Below are 17,942 nucleotides of genomic sequence, written 5' to 3' on the forward strand. Positions count from 1 at the left end.
TGGTCATTTTTTAAGGGGTTCTGTCCTTTAAGTTAAATGTCAGTAACATGGTTGTGATAAAAAGATCTACCTTAATTTTGTGCCTTAACTTTTCATTTGTTTTTTAACAAAAGTAACAACCATATCATAGCTACGGCAATTTTTGTGTTATCTATTGACTTGTTGTTTTAGCAGCTGACAGCTTAGCTTCCTCCCTCCAGTGTGGTCTTCTTTCCCTCCTTCTGTTCTCCCAACATGTATCATGGTTGTTAGTAAATCTGAATCAGTGTTTCTGTTATCATGACTATGCAAATGTTTGTTACCGTTGAGCCCTCTAGTTCTCTGGCTGTGCCTTTTCCTTGTATGCCCTTCATTCTTTTGATCAAAAAATGTATACGCACTCTGCATGATTATGTTGGTGTTTATTAACTTACTTGAGGCCCCGTGCATGTGATTCAGGCCCTGGTGGGGGGTGTGGCCTGTGGGGATTGGCCCGCTGTGGGAGCCGCCGAGCGGCACTCCCGTTGTGGGAGTGCACTGACCACCAGAGGGCAGCTCCTGCATTGAGAGCCTGCCCCCCACTGGTCAGTGCACATCATAGCGACTGGTCATTCCACCGTTTGGTCGTTTTGCAAATTAGGCTTTTATTATATAGGATAGTTCATTTTCAAAATTTGAAAGAATCTTCAGGAGTGAATAATTTTGTGAATACCTGTTTTCAAATTGATGACCATTCTGGTCCAGGCACTGCTAACAAAACTAAGCAGTGGAATTGCAAATGTCAAGAATTAATATTTTAGTCGATATTTGTGTGCCCTCAATTTGTCATCTATTGCCGGTTATATATCTCCCCATTTAAAAAGAGTCTAGTCAGAGTTTAGAATAAGTTTTCTTTATTCAAAGCATAGTCTGACTTTACCTATTATTTTGAATCAATTAAACCTGAAAAGGAGTGAAAATTGAGTTATCATCTGTTAAAATGTGTATTCATTTTTGGGACCCCCTGGATTACTGAAATTTGAGCACTGCTACACTTCATCAGAATAATCCAAACCCCTCTCCCTCGTCAACATGATCTCACGTAGTCAAAGGCAGCAGGTAGGCTGGTCTCTCTGGTTTCAGAAATAACTGCTTTATATCTAACAATCTAGTAACTTGGCAGAGAAAGATGACTGTTGGCAAAAACTCTACATTTATGCTACATTAACATAATACCTAGTAAGTTTTCATTTTTATGTAGTGGAATTAATTTTTTTAGTGTATTCACTTCTTCTTTTCTATTTTTTTTCCCGAACATGCTGTGACTTTTGTCACAGGCCTGTCAAAAATATTTTCCACGTACTGACCACATTTGTTCCATTTGTCATTGGAAGCCATCTCCCTAGCCTTTTGTTATCCTCCTCTACTATGCACTTGTTCTCTGAAGGCCTGCTCTGTGTCTGCTTTGAAGCATATTTCTTTAAAGTCATCTGGGATCTCACATACTGCTCTCTTATGTTGGATCCCCGATTTCTTAGATCAGCGATTTTCAACCTTTTTCATCTCATGGCATGCATAAACTAATGACTAAACTTTGTGACACACTAAAAAAATATGTGTCTTACCAATCTAAAAAAAAAGTATAATTGTGATTCATTCACTTTTGGCATCTATTGTGGTGTTGGTTGTTGTCTTTTTGTTATTTGACAATGTAAGGGAAAAGGTCAGTGCCCCTGCCCAAACAGTCAGGTATTGCATTTTGTAAACATTCTTGCCACACACCAGTGTGCTGGGTGGTACACTGGTTGAATATCTTTGTCCTGTGTTTATGTTTTCCTCCGTATTGTTATTCTCCGTTGTTTCACTGAAGCACTTTTTGCTGGGAAAGGATACATGGGCAAAAATTGTTTGAAGATCTAGCCCCTCTGAAATGCCTCCTACTTAACAAAGCAGAGAATTCTAGGTTGAAATTAATTTTTGCAGTTCTAAAGACATTTCTACTGTTTTCTCATTATAGTGTTGCTCTCAAATATATTGGCAACGTATGATACATTGTATATTTGCAATTTCAGTAATTTCCTCCACCCTTTCTTCTCTGGAAATGTTTAGAAGCTTATCTATTCTTGGGATTCTAAAATTTGATGGTATGTATTGGTATGCACCTCTTCATTTAATTGTGGCCATCAAGACTCCAGGTCTTATCTACTTTCTGGGAATATTTTTGTTTCTTTTATACATTCTTTATTCCTTCTTTTTCCTAACATTCCCATTACTCAGACATTGGAACTCTTAGACCAGTATTCCTGGATAAATCTCTAAATATTCCCCCCTCTTATTTCTCATTTTGTCTTTTTCTGCTCCTGGAGATTTCCTTCACTTTGTTTACCAACCTCCTTTTTTAAACATTTTTATTGATACCAGAAAGGAATGGAAAAATAGAAACATCAATGATAAAAGATAATCATTGATTGGCTGCTTTCTGCATGACCCCTACTGGGGATTGAGCCCGCAACCTGGGCATGTGCCCTTAACCAGAATCAAGCCCGGGACCCTTCAGTCCGCAGGCCAATGCTCTATCCACTGAACCAAATTGGCTAGGGCCACCAATACTTTATAATTCTGTTTTGTTTATCTACTTTTTAATTGATAGTGTTCTCTTATACCCTGTCATTTTTTATAGCATTTCATTCTTTTACCAATGCAATGTTTTGCTTTTCTGAAGTTTATTTATTTATTTGTTTGTTTGTTTACTAGAGGCCTGGTGTACAGAGTCTTACTCAGGTGGGGTCCCTCGGTGATTGGGACCAATGGGGAGGGGGCTTGCAGGAGGGAGGGACCTTGGGAAGTTGGCCAGCCAGCCCCCCACCCCCTTATTGCCAGCAGCAAACAAGGCACGGTTAAGGCACCGCCAATTCCATGAGGAATTGGGCTCCCTCCTCCCTCCTGTCTGGTTCCGAGGTACAGGTGAACCAGATTTGAGGATGTCAGGGCCCCAGCTGCAAGGTCTGGGTCAGTGCGCATCATAGCTACAGGATAGTCGTCCAGTTGTTCCACTTGTTGGGCTTTTATATAGAGAAAAATTTAATCCTGACCTGAAGATAGTTTTCTATTGCTTTTCAGAGAGAGTAGAAGGATGGGAGGTAGGAAGTGGGAGAGGAGAGAGAGACAGAGAGAGAAACATCTATGTGAGAAATACATCCACTGACTGCCTCTCAAATGCTCCCCAACCAGGGGAAGGGCGTGTATCTAAAACCCAGGTACTTGCCCTTGAGTAGGAACCAAACCCTAGACCTTTTGGTGCAAAGTACAATGCTCTAACTACTGAACATCACTGGCCAAAGAAAGACTGATTTATTTATTTATTTATTTATTTATTTATTTATTTATTTATTTTTGCTTCTGTATTTTTTCACTCACATTATTTCCTTTTATACTACCATTTTATTTTATACTAGAGGCCCGGTGCATGAAATTCATTCACGGGTACAGTCACTAGGCCTGGCCTGCAATCAGGGCCGTTTTCCCCACCATCCCGTAGCCGGTCCTGCTCCCCACTACCACCCAACCCCGTTTGCCATCAGGTGATCTGTGCTTGACAGCCAGGGGAAGGGACTACAAGAGGTATTCAGTGCACCTCATAGTGACTGGTCCAGCAGTCATTCTGGTCATTCTGCCATTTGGGTCAATATAACCCTTTGATTATATAGGATAGAGGCCTGGTGCATGGGTGGAGGCCAGGTGGCCTGCCCTGAAGGGGGTCCCGGATCAGGTTGGTGATGCCTGCAGGGTGGAAGGGCCCCTGGGGCAGGGGATGTGGGGTTTGCAAACTGGCCCTGCCCCCAATCTGAGTGGGGCTCCCTTCTGGGGGTAGGGATGGCCTGGGCAAGGGGCCACCAGAGTTTGCAGGAAGGCCATGCCCCCAATCAGAGTGGTTGTTCCCTGCTGGGGGCAGAGCCTGCCTGGGTGAGGGGTCTGGGGTGGTTTTCATGCAGGCCACACCTTCTGCTCAGGGTGGGGGTCCATGTTGGGGGCAGAGCCAGCCTGGTTTAGGGGCCTGGAGTGATTTTCAGGCTGGCCACCCCCCCTGATCAGGGTGGGGTCCCCGCTGGGGGCAGAGCTGGCCTGGGTGAGGTGTCCGGGCAGTTTGCAGGCTGACCATGCCCCCAGTTGGGGTGGGGGTCCCTGCTTGGGGGTGGGAATGGCCTGGGCAAGGGGCTGAGGGTGGTTTACAGGCCAGCCACAACCCCAATGGGGTTGGGGTCCTCACTGGGGGCGGAGCCGGCCTGGTTGAGGGGCCTGGGTGGTTTGCAAGCTGACTTAATCTCCAGTCAGGATGGGGAGGGGGTCCTCACTGGGGGTGGGGCTGGCCTAGGCAAGGGTCCTGGGGTAGTTTACAGGCCAGCCAAGTCCCCGGCTTTGTCAGGACAGACGTGTGGAAGATGTCCAGTCTAATTAGCATATTACCCTTTTATTAGTATAGATAGGACAACTCATTTGCTGATACCACAGATTCTAAATTGTTCTATGAAAGTAATAACTAAGAAATGTGATGTTCTTAGCATGTAGATTTTAGGAAATGCTTTCAATTTGCTTTTTGTTTATGAGTTCAGATTTTTTTAAATTAAATTCATTGGGGTGACATTGGTTAAAATCCTTATTTAGATTTCAAATGTACATGTCTCTGATACATGATCGCTACATTGCATTGTGTGTCCACCACCTAAAGTCAAATAATCTTCCTCAGCATATATTTGGTCCCCTTTACCCTTTACTTATCACCACACCCCTTCCCTCTGGTAACCACCATACTGTTGTCTATGTCTGAGTTTTAGTTTTATATTCCACATATGAGTGAGATCATATGCTTCTTAACTTTTTCTGTCTGACTTCATTTAGCATATAATACCCATGTTGTGACAAATGGCAGTACTTCCTCCTTTCTTATGGCTGAGTAGTAGCCATACACACACACACACACACACACACACACACGCACACCACATCTTCTTTATCCAAACATTTACTGAAGGACACTTTATTTTCATGTTTTGGCCATCAGGAATAATGCTACAGTGAACATATATCTTTGCAAATAAATGTTTTTCAATTATTCTGGTAGATAACCAAAAGAGGGGTTGTCAGGTCATATGGTAATTCTATTCTTGTTTTTGTGAGGTAATTCCATACACTTTTCCATAGTTGATGTACAGTTTATATTCCTACTAGCAGTGAATGATGGTTCCTTTTATCCATAACTTATACAACACTTGTGATTACCATTCTGCTTTGGTCTATCTTTCTTGTTGGCTTCCTTCAGGTGTGTGGTGGTTCCTGGCTGACTTTTTATATCTAACAAGAGGCCCAGTACACAAAATTCATGCACTGAGGGGGGGCGGGGGTTGTCCCTGATCCCGGCTGCACCCTCTCCAATCTGGGACATCCCCCTCATCACAATCCAGGACTGCTGGCTCCCAACCACTCACCTGCCTGCCTGTCTGATTGCCCCTAACCACTTCTTCCTGCCAACCTGATCACCCCCTAACCACTTCTGCCTGCCAGCCTGATCACCCCCTAACCACTTCTGCCTGCCAGCCTGATTGGCACCTAACTGCTCCCTTGCCGGCCCAATCACCCCCAACTGCCCACCCCTGCAAGCCTGATCTTGCCCTCAACTGCCCTCCCCTGCCAGCCTGATCTCACCCTCAACTGCCTTCCCTTATAGACCATCTTGTGACAACATGGGAGTGGCCATCTTGTGATGACATGCAGGTAGCCATCTTGTGACAATGTAGGGCGGCCATCTTGTGATGATGTGAGGGTGTGAGGGTCAATTTGCATATTACCTCTTTATTATAAATGATTGGAAACACAAGGTGTGAGCATAATTTTTTTTCATATTTACTCCAGAATTTCATTATTTCTATTTTTGTTTAAATAAGTCTTTATTGTTCAGGTTATTACAGTTGTTTGTCTTCTTTCCCCTGTTAGCTCCCCTCTACCTGGTTTCCACCCCACCCCATGCCCTTACTCCCCCATTCTCTTCCTCCATAGCTGTTCAATTTTTACCAGTCTCTTCCTGCACCACCCACCTACTTCCCCCTAAGAAATGTCAGTCCACTCCCTTTCTATGCCCCTGATTCTGTCTGCCAGATTTGTCCACTGTAAAGGTACTATTTACCTTTTTAAAAATAAAACTTTATTTTTCAGATTATTACAGTTCCTCTTTTTCTCCCATAGCTACCTTCCACCCAGTTCCCATCTCTGTCCTTACCCCTCCATCCCCCACACACTGCCCTCATCCATAGGTGTACGATTTTGGTCCAGTCTCTTTCTGCACCTCCACCGCCTTTGACCCTGAGAATTGTCAGTCCACTCCCTTTCTATGTCCCTGATTCCATTATATTCACCAGCTTATTCTATTCATTATATTTTTATTGACTTGATTTTTAGATTAACTTGTTGATAGATATGTATTTGTTGTCACTTTGTTGTTCATAATTTTTATCTTTACCTTTTTCTTCTTCCTCCTCTTCTTAAAGAATACCCTTCAGCATTTTGTATAATACTGGTTTGGTGGTGATGAACTCCTTTAGCTTTTTCTTATCTGTGACGCTCTTTATCTGACCTTCAATGCTAAATGATAGCTTGGCTGGGTAGAGTAATCTTGGTTGTAGGTTCTTGCTATTCATCACTTTGAATATTTCTTGCCACTCCCTTCTGGTCTGTATAGTTTCTGTTGAGAAATCAGCTGACAGTTGTATGGGTACTCTCTTGTAGGTAACCAGCTATTTTTCTCTTGTTGCTTTTAAGATTCTCTCTTTGCCTTTTGCTCTTGGCATTTTAATTATGATGTGTCTTGGTGTGGTCCTCTTTGGATTCCTCTTGTTTGGGGTTCTCTGAGCATCCTGGACTTGTAAGTGTATTTCTTTCACCAGGTAGGGGAAGTTTTCTGTCATTATTTCTTCAAATAGGTTTTCAATATCTTGCTCTCTCTCTTCTTCTGGCAACCCCATAATTCAGATGTTGGTATATCTCAAGTTGTCCCAGAGGCTCCTTACACTATCTTCATATTTTTTATTCTTTTTGCTTTTTACTTTATGGGTTGGGTGTTTTTAGCTTCTTCATATTTCAAATCTTTGACTTGACTCTTGGGATCCTCTAGTGTGCTGCTGGATCTCTCTATATTATTCTTTATTTCAGTCAGTGTATGCTTAATTTCTAATTGGTCCTGTTTCATATCCTTAATGGTCTCACTAAATTTCTCAGAGGTTTTTAGTTAATTCTTGGGTAACCTTATAACCATGGTTTTGAACTCTGTATCCAGTAGTTTTCTCTCCTCCATTTCTTTGATTGTGACATGTTTCTTTGTCTTTGCATTTTGGCTGCTTCCCTGTGTTGATAGAGTGGTTTTGTGTGCCAGGTGTCCTATAGGGCCCAGTGGCTCAGCACCCCACTCACCTGAGGTCGACACTCTTGGTGCACCCCTTTGTGGGCTTTGTGTACAGTTTTGTTGTAGTGAAGCCTTGACTGTTGTTGGTATCAATGGAAGGAATTGACCTCCAGGCCAGTCGGCTGTGATGTCCAGTTGAGTGTAGAATGGTAGAACTGTTGTGCTGGAGACAACCTTATGAGGCAGGACTTGCTTCAGTGAGGCTTTGATGCTCACTGAGTCTGCTCCCTGAATGTGTCTCTTATGAATCTGTGGGGTTTTAATCTGGTGTGATCTCACTTTGACCACTGCGTACACTGGCTCTTGGATTTCCAAGGAGGTGCAAAGTCAGCCACTGCCTGAGGCCAGCCAGCAGGAGCTACAATGAGATCTGCAGATTCCTCCTCTTTGTTTGGGGTTTGGAGGTTCCCACATGGAGTGCAGCTGTGAAGCAGTGCAGGCTGCTAAGGAGCCTTAGGCCTTCTTTGGAAGCTCTGGGGTTCTTAGACCCAGTTGCAGTTTGTTAGATTAGGTTGCAAAAGGTCAGGCCATTCATATGCAAAAGCCTCTGTGCACAGCTTGGGTGAGGTTATAAATTGGGTGTAGTGTGGTCTCAGGGAATCACAGGGTGGTGCAAACAGCAATGGTTGACCATCAGCCTTGCCCCATTAGGTTCCTGGGTCTCTGTGTCCCACGGCTTCATTCAGGAAAAATGATCGCTGCAAGCACCTCTGTGAGAAACCCGCCCTCGTGTTCCGACTTGATGCCAGACAATTTGGGTTCTCCTCATATGAGTGTGGGTCCCCAGATTCTGGCCCAGCACTGGATTTCAGAGCTTTCGGGAGTTTGTATCTCCCTCCCAATTGAAAAAGACAACAGCATACCCAGTTGCCAGCCCATTTCACATGCCTCCGTACCTCTGCTCTTCCGCACCTCTGCATCTCCTACCAGTCTAGATGTGTTTTTCTCATTCCCTCTAGTTGTCGGACTTCCACTCAGCCAGCCTTCCAATGGTTCTGGATGATATCCATTTTGTCTTTTAGTTGTAGTTTTGATGTAGTTGTGTGAGGCAGCAAATACAGGCATTCACCTATGCCGCCATCTTGGTTCTCCCCCGAGCAGGAACTTTTAACTCTCAGGGCTACACTGCAAGAATTTGGGGTCTGCATTCTAAGCCTGCCTTGGGTTCTGTAAGACAAACTGGCTTTCTTACCCCTATTCCAGTCACTGTCTTTAGACAGTAAAGTGTGCTTCCTCTGTTTTGTTCTTATACTTTGGGTAGCTTTTTTATGCCTTTAATTCTAATGACATATCTCTGAAAGGAAGGGGAAAGGAACCGGAATTGTGGTCAATTCAGAAATCTCAATCTTACACGTTCGAACTCAAAATTAGAACTTAGAACTTATATTTAAAGTGTAAATCAAAGTTTAAATTTTTAATTCAATGCAGTTAAAAATATTAATTCAGAGAATATTTTCGGTTACTTCTATAGTTAGCATACTCCATTTTTCTACTAAAGGCTTGGTTAAGAGTTCTATTCAAACTGCATTTCATCAGATTGTCCCATTTCTGTGCCACATAGATGGAACAGTTCCCATTAATGCGTATAAGTGTTAGAAATTTTAAGTGATTCAGAAGTCATTATTAATTCTTAATATCCACAACTTGTGAAAAAGTAGAGAGAAAACAGTAAAGTTCCATTTTATTTTTTAACTAGACACCGGGTTCTTGAAATTCATGCATGGAGGGGTGGGGTGGTCCCTCAGCCCAGCCTGCACCCTCTCCAATATGGGTAAATCGGCAGTCGGACATCCCTCTCACAGTCCAGGACTGCTGGATCCTAACCGCCTCCCTGCCTGCCTTCCTAGTTGCCCCTAACCGCTTCTACCTGCCAGCCTGATTGCACCCTAACTGCTCCCCTGCCGACCTGATTGACACCTAACTGCTCCCCTTACAGCCTGATCACCCCCAACTGCCCTCCCCTGCTGGTCCAATCGCCCCAAACTGCCCTACAGGCCTGGTCAGCTCCAATTGCCCTCCCCTGCAGGCCTGGTCACCCCTAACTGTCCTCTCCTACTAGCCTGTTTGCCTCCAAATGCCCACCTTGCCAGCCTCATCACCTTCAAATGCCCTCCCCTGCCAGCCACCTCGTGACTTCCATCTTGTGACAGCCATCTTGTGACAATGTCGTGTGACATTACCTAGGCTTTTATTATATAGGATATGTAAAGATGAGGCAGCAGGCAGGATTTCAACAGGTACTTGATAGTAAGGTTTGAGTTGTCACCTAGACTCCTAGGCATGATAATTTTTCTAGCCTTTGCTATTGAACTTAAATCTGAGGAACCCTGGGTTCTCTGTTCTATTCCATTAGTCTATATGTCTTTTCTTGTCCCAGTACCAGGCAGTTGTGAGAACCATGTCTTGCTGATATAGCTTCATTTCTGGTATTGTGATCCCTCCAACTTTGTTCTTCTTTCTCAGCATTGCTGTGGTTATTCAGGGTCTTTTTTTATTCCATATAAATTTTAAGAATGTATGTTATAGATCTTTGAAATGTGCAAATGGTATTTTAATGGGGATTGCATTGAATCTGTAGATTGCTTTGGGTAGTATGGACATTTTAATGATGTTGATTCTACCAATCCATGCACATAATATGTTCTTCTATTTGTTTAGCTCTTCCTCTATCTCTTTTTTCAATGTCCTATAGTTTTCTGAGTAGAGGTCTTTTACCTCCTTAGTTAAATTTATTCCCAGTTATCTTAATTTTTTTGGTGCATGGATAAATGGGATTTTTTTTTCATTTCTCTTTCTGTGAGTTCATTATCCTATATAATAAGAGAGAAACATGCAAATTAACGATCTCTCTGCTATGCCTGAGCCACGCCCACAAGCCTCACCCACAAGCCAATCTGAGTGACTATGCAAAATATCCAACAAGGATGGCGGTTAATTTGCATATGCCTGTGTCAAGTGCCCCAGGAGGCGACGGTGGCCACGGCCGTGGGCTCCTGGGACCTTCACCAGCCCCAGGAGGCACGCCAAGCCACACCCAGGGGCTCTCAGGACTTTCGCCAACTATGGTACCGTCCCCTCCGCTACCCTCACCAGCCAATCAGGATGAGAGTCTCCCTTCCCCTCCCTCCCCCATGCATGAATTTCTGCACCGGGCTACTAGTCTATATATATAAAAAGGCAGGGACCATAATGTACAAAACAACTGAAGGGATGACCAAACACCACACTTCATACGCAGCAGGCTCCGGTGAGCAGGGACTGGCGAGTGGGCTAAACTGCTGACCTCTCAGAAAACGGGAGACACAGGGCTGATCAGCTGCTGTAGGTGCTTGTGTGGCCCAGAGAGAGAAGCAGGGTCTGATACACAGCCTCCATGGCAGCTGCTGATCAGCCCTTGCCTCTCTCTCTCTGGGCCTCACCAGCAGCTGCATCTCTCTCTCTCTGAGAGGTCAGCAGTTCAGCCTGCTTGCCAGAAGCCTGGGTGACTGCTGGTCAGCCACACCTCTCTGATCAGGCCCGGAGATAGGCCCAGAGATGCTGACTGGCATAGAAACTGACCAATCATACAAATCTGGGTGAACTGAGAAGAGCCATTGGCTGCCTAGGAGGCAGAGCTTTTGAGGCTGACTGGCATTGAAACTGACCAATCAGAACATAATCTGGAGCCAATGGCTGCCTAGGAGGCAAAGATTTTGAAGCTGACTGGCATAGAAACCAACCAATCAAAACCTAATCTGGATGAACTGTGAAGGCAGATCTTAAGGTGGGGACTGAGGAGAGGTTTTAAGGGCAAAGTTTGTTTGGTGGAAGGTGTAAGAAAGTGGTTCAATTTTTTAATGACCAGTTTGGCTGTACAGTGCATAGGGCTGGCTCTCAATCAAGATATAGTGATTATGTATTTTTGTCTGCCAAGTGCATCTCCTCCTGCTGAAAAAGGCTTCCCTTCCCCCCCTGCCTCCCCCCCCACGCCTTAAAGCAATCCTATCCTATATAATCTAATGAAAGGGTAATATGTGAATTATAATGGGTTGACTCACCATCTTCTGGACATCCAACTTCCTTCTGGACAAAGCCATGGTGGTGGGGGCCAAGGCAGATGCAGTTAGGGGTAATCAGGCTGGTAGGGGAGGGCAGTTGGGGGTGAGATCAGGCTGGCAGGGGAGAGCAGTTGGAGGCAACCAGGCCAGCACGGGAGGGCCATTGAGGGCAAGATCAGCCCATCAGGGGAGGGCAGTTGGGGGCAATCAGGCTGGCAGGGGAGGGCAGTTGGGGGCGATCAGGCCAGCAGGCAGAAGCAGTTAGGGGCAATCAGGCAGGCTAGCAGGCGAGTGGTTAGGAGCCAGCAGTCCCAGATTGTGAAAGAGATGTCCAACCGCCGGTGTATGGATTGGGCTTAAACGAGCAGTCAGACATCCGCGAGGGGTTCCAGATTGGAGAATGTGCATCTGGGCCGAGGGACACCACCCCCAGTGCACAAATTTCATGCACCGTGCCTCTAGTGCTGCTATAAAAAAGAAGGAACTTTTACCATTTGCAACAGCACAGATGGAACTGGAGAGCATTATGCTAAGCGAAATAAGCCTGTTGGAGAAAGATAAATATCATATGATCTCACTCATATGTATGATATAATGATGAACATAATTTGATAAACAAAAGTAGATCCAGAGACAAATAGCAGCGGGGAGGGGGGGAGGGATTAAGAAGAGAAACCAAAGGACTTGTATGCATACATATTAGCATAACCAATGGACACAGACACTGGGGCGGTGGGGGCTTGCCCACCAGGGGTGGGAATGGCATGGGGAGTCAATTGGGGAAAAAGTAGACATGTAAAACTTTAGACAATAAAAAACAATGATAATAATAAATAAGTAAATCTAAGGATCCGCTTCCCTTTCTTGAAAAGATTGTAAAAGTCAATCTATTCTACCATTTGTTCTGAATGAGTGAACATACAGTAGGATTTTTGCCTTGTGTATTTTAGTGACCTACTGCAATAACTATAAAGACTACCTTATCATTGGCATTTAGGCTCTTTGATTCTATTTTAGTATTTGCATTTTTATCTCTATGTTTTCCTGTGGAGTTTATTGAGGTTGTATGCTAGCAACAGTAAAGTTTTAACCATAAAGAACAATTGTTTTACATATGCAAGCAAGATGAGAGGAACATAATCATCTGGCAGCCAGTATACCCAGGATTTGCTATGAGGTTTAATTCTGCCACCATAGTGGGTACTAGATACTTGGTACTGGAAATTTTGAAAAATTGGGAGTAGACCTGGACTGATGGGGAAGTACTCAGTGTTGCTTTGATTGGACCTAACAGTACTATACTGTAAAGTGTTGCTTTACTAAATGAACCCCCATAGACCTGTGAGCCCATGTCTGATTAAAAATTTTCAGTGTTTTAGCACTATTTTCAAATAGAACACAATGTACATTTATAATGGAAAAAAATTTTAAATAGAGGAAATGGGAGCAAATATCACCCAAAGTTTTACTAACTAGTCTATATTTTGGTGCATTTTTTCTTATTCTTTTTACTCCCCCTATATAGGTTTCTGGTCATAATTGACTTTATTATGGTGTATTATATGCCATATTGCAGCTGTATAGTAGTAAACCTTCCATTTAGAAAAAAAGTATTTGAATTGAGTTTTCATATTTTATGCTGTATTTGTCTAATGAGATCCCAAAATTAAAGAATATGTTAACTGCATGGCTTAAGAAATATATCAGAGTTTTAGCTATAGTTAAATTATTTCTAGCTTGAAGGAGAATTTGTTCCTCCAAATAGTGATTGTTTTCAAATTATGCCATCTGGAGCCTATGGTTACTGAGGAGTCAGTGGCTTTAAAGGGAAGCATCGGAAACAGGCACAATGATATTATATCTATAATGATAAAGGTATAATATGCTAATTTGACCCCACATCCTCCCGGACAACCAACTTCCGGATGAAGCCAGGACTGTGAGGGAAGCCTGGGTCCCGGGTGCCAGAGGGAAGCTGGTGCTGGCAGCCAGGGAAAGGAAGGCCTACTCCTGCATGAATTTTGTGTATCTGGCCTCTAGTATAATATAAAGATATTTCTGATTATTGGATACTGGCAGTTTTTAAATGCTCTGTATTTTAAATGATATCACCCGGTTAATCTCCCTTCCTGTCTTTTGTGTATATGAGGGGCACACTGGTGGGAAAGTATGACAGCATGATGAAAGCTATTTTATAGGAATATGAGGAAGGAAGGCTTATCTGAATTAGTTTATAATAACACAAGAAAACTGATACAGTAGGCAGTGAGGCAGACACGAACAGAGTAGGAATGATAGGCCAAGTATGTCACCAAAGTAGAAAGCTGTTGGTGCCTAGCAATGGGCAAAACTGGGAAACCAAGTATTGTAGGGTGGGACCTCACCCAAGGGTGACCTTTCCTCCCTTAGCATATCACAGGTCATGCAGTTTACAACCCCTGAACTTTCATATCTCTGGTCCCCTCACCTTTCCTCCCCCAGCATATTGACACCCTTGAAGAGAAACAATGGTCACAGAGAATAGTCTCATACAACTTGCATGCATGCCCTTGCATCCTGACTCCCATAGCATTAAGCCCTGAGGACAAAAGAAGTCCTGGCCTGATTCTAACAACCTTAGTAACAAAGCCTCCGGTCTGCTGAGCTTAGAGACAGAGTTTTGGTCAAAGTACAAGTAATATCTAGGCCTCAGTTGGTTTCAGCTTCAGGCCCAGCTTAGGTCCCCTAAGACCGTCCCTAAAATTTCTGCCTTTAGGTAAAAGCCCTTAAGATGAAGGACCCAGCACCTGTGCTCTCTCTCCCTTGAGCATGCCTGTAGTTTTCCCCGCCCTCTTCTCAGGTGCTCTCAACCTGGAGCATGCCCATGCCTTCCCCCTCTTGTTCCCCCGGGCGTGTATATTCTTCCTTTCTTTCTTCTAAGTTCCAGGGGCCCTTCTTCTGCCTCTGTAACTTGTGTGTGGAGCCCACGCAGCAACACTAGCTTACTTCTACCTCTGTGACTTTCTAAATATACTTTCTCTTATAATTTAAGTTCTTGGCTCTAAATTCTTCCTCAGCAAAACTCAACGACAAAAGTCAAACCTCTGGTGCCATTTTGCCACTAACAAAATGAAGCTTATTAAAATTGTTGGTATTCTGTCATATTAAAGAATACTACTATTACTTTCAACTACTTACAGTGACTAGAATTGGGTTTTGGTTTTACTCTAAGAGGATTTTTGTAACATCGTTTGGGCTCTTTCCGTATTTGATTATTGCTGTATTGTTAGGGTCTTAACAAATCAATGGGTACTTGTAAAAGACATGAATATTTCTAGTGTTTTAAAGATAATTTATTCTCTAGCATATCTCAAAAAATCGTTGTCATATCTCTGACACAACTGCAGGTAAATTCTGATTTACATCTGTAGTAGGATTCGCCTTCCAGTTGCAATTGATTTTAGGTAATTGGTCAAGCACTTGTCCCACTCCTAACTTGCCCCAGATTCTGTGCTCAGCAGGTTGGGGGTATAAGAGGAGTGAAAGTCCTGTCTTCCCTAGAGAAGGTCACTTTTTTATGAGGGGGATGCCCTGGAAGCAGTTGATACCGTGTAACAAGTAGTAACTCAGATGTGTGAGAGTAGAGAAAGGAGCAGCTGTGTCGTGTGGCTGTTGGCAGAAGTGTCCTGGAGGTAGATGGGAAGTGGGGTTAACCTTGCTGAGAAAAAGTGGAAGAAAAAGGCCTTGTAGTCAGAGAGAGCATCTGAGTGAGGCAGGGTCCTGATAAGTATCATGTAGCTTAGGGAATCTATATATATAAAAGCCTAAGCAACCAAACAACCGGTAGCTATGATGCATACTGACCACCAGGGGACAGACACTTAATGCAGGAGCTGCCCCATGGTGGTCAGTGTGCTTCCACAGCCAACGTCCCACAAACCCTCCCCGCACCGGCCAGCCAGCCTGATGGCCCCGATGGCATAGCTAATCTCCCGCAGTCTCTCCCCTGGGCCTGGCAAGCTCCCACAAGCCCTCTCCCTGGGTGACTAGCCAACCCTTTGCAGCACCTCCCGCTGACCAACCAACTTTCCATGGCCGTTCCCCAAGGCCGGCCGACCACCCTCCCATGTTTCCTCCCTCCAGCTGGCCCCAATGGTCCTGATTGGAACCTCCAATGACCTCTCCCCCTGGTCAGCTGCCCCCAATGGCCCCGATCAGGGTGGCTGGCCAACTTTTCATGGCCTGTCCCCCCTGCCAACCACCCACAGCCCCAATTGGCCCTGAATGAGGAACCCTACTCATACATGAATTTGTGCATTGGATCTAATATATATATATATATATATATATATATATATATATATATATGCCTAAGAGACCGTTACAACCAATCATCCAGTCGCTATGATGCCCACTGTCCACCAGGGAGCCGACACTCAATGCAGAAACTGCCCCTGGTGTTAAGTGTGCTCCCAAAGCCAACCTCCCACGGCTGGCCAAACTCCCATAGTCCCTCACCCTGCCTGGTCGGCCCTGATCAGCCAGGATCAGGACTGGGCAAGGTGGCCCCAATCAGTCCTGATCAGCGGCCAGGCCAAGCAACCCCTACCTGTGCATAAATTTGTGCACCAGGCCTCTAGTAGAATTCGTAATATCATGTTAAGTACCGTATTATCTGAGGTTCTCTTTTGAGTAATGTAATAATAGTCTTATTTTAACATGAGGAGAGAGTTAAAATCTCAGAGTTGTTTGATCTATTTTTGGATGTGAAAGAATCTTAAAACAATACTTTTTAATTCTCAAGGTAAGGAAACTGAGGCCCAGAGAGAACTCTGGTCCCTAACTTGTGAGCCGCAGGCCAGCCCCAGCACACACACACCTCTGCCTCAGATACATGTATTTTGTCACACTGTCTCCTGAACTAACATTTTTTATTGGCTTTTATGTACTTCAGTAAAACCTCTTGCTCCAATATTATAGAAGGCAGTATGTCTTAATGTAGAAAATAATTAGTAGAAATAGAAATCTTGGCAGGATTCATTTCTCAAGGAAAAAACACTAAAATCTTATTTTAAATGTTTTACATTGTTATAAAGGGAATTTATCATATGTGTTTGCGAAGTTGGATTATAGGTAGTATGTCAAGGGCAGCATTTTATGACCCGCTTGTCAATTCTCATCGTTGGAAGTGAGAGCATGCAGTGTGTTTACTGTAGAGCTGCACATGGTATGGCACTGAAGCAGTTCATAGGGTATGAGAACAATTGTAATGCTTAATTGTCTGACATTTTAACCAAGGAAAAACACACTTTTATAGGTTTAACTTATTGTGACATTTTCTTCTGCTCCCCTTCCCATTCAGGTGTCTCCTGGTCACCTTAGGGAAAAGTACAGCTCGTGTGCTACAGTATTTGTAGACAGCACTATTTCTCAGACTGATTTGAAAATCACCTTGCAGTGGTGAGTACAAATAGGGGACAGAACCCTTATCCTGCCCATATGTACTTTCATTTTATTGTCCTTTTCAGTGCTCAGGTTAAAAAACTGGTGTCAATTATATATTGATTTCCACTTCCATTTTAATCTTAGAGTGGATGGAAGAAGGGAAACCCACTTAACATTAAAAAATCCCCCCCAAAGTGTTTATCTTTACTTGAGGCATTACTGTTCCTGAGACATTGTTGAACACAATGAAAGGAGAGGTGTGTTTTACTGAATGTTTCTGGAATAAAGTATTTCTTCATGAGATACAGGCCTAAAACCATGTGTACTACCCTGGAAGCTGCTCTTGGAAGAAGGGACAGCTTGTCCCCTACTGGCACCAGAGTATATCTGCAATTACAGTTCATTGGATTGTGTCAGGTTTCCCCCATCCTACTTTCTTTTTTCCTGCACCATTTCTATATTGAAATGCACTCTCCTTCCAGGAAAAATGCATCAAAGCAGTCTAAAGGAACAACTTTTCAAAATAATTTCTTTGAGGGTTAAATTTGTTCAACTGAGGTTTTCATTTCATAGATGAATTAAATTTAGTTATATATATATATATATATATATATATATATATATGTATAGATATATATTTACACATCTTCAAGAAACTACATTATATCGATCCATATATAACAAAATCAAAGCAAAATCATGAGAGAGGTGAAGTTTGGGAAACATAGTCACAGTCAGGTTTACGCTTAAGCAAACATAACAGTGTCATGATGATGAAAACTATTCATTAAATTCTGTGAGTTCATAGTCCACAATTGGAGATGCACTTTAAAAACACCCTAATATGAAACTCTCAAGCTTACTTAAGAGCAAAATAAAACCAAAACTTGGATGTAGAGCTTCCTGAATCCCATTGGCGCTTTCCAAAGATCATTATTGGTGTCTCTCCAGGATGAGAGGGTTGACTTTCCAGAACACAGTTTGGGAAATTCTACCTGAAAATATTAAAATCCTCATTCCTGATTTTATTTTTCAGTCCTAAGACATAATTTATTTATAAACTTGATTTTGTT

At 43.4% G+C, this 17,942-nt stretch overlaps 1 protein-coding gene across 1 annotated transcript in view; it reads left to right on the forward strand.

Annotated features, from left to right (window-relative positions):
* Nucleotides 1-17,942, forward strand: part of LOC139016949 (cyclin-Y-like protein 1) — a 66,248-nt gene that overhangs the window by 32,090 nt on the left and 16,216 nt on the right. The window contains exon 2 of the mRNA XM_070425147.1: nucleotides 16,787-16,884. Within this exon, the coding sequence (XP_070281248.1) occupies nucleotides 16,787-16,884 (98 nt within the window). The remainder of the gene's footprint in view (nucleotides 1-16,786; nucleotides 16,885-17,942) is intronic.

The sequence above is a fragment of the Myotis yumanensis genome, unplaced genomic scaffold, assembly GCF_028538775.1.
Source record: "Myotis yumanensis isolate MYYU_CA2020_CCGP unplaced genomic scaffold, mMyoYum1.0.hap1 SCAF_1, whole genome shotgun sequence".
In the NCBI taxonomy this organism is placed as follows: Eukaryota; Metazoa; Chordata; class Mammalia; order Chiroptera; family Vespertilionidae; genus Myotis; species Myotis yumanensis.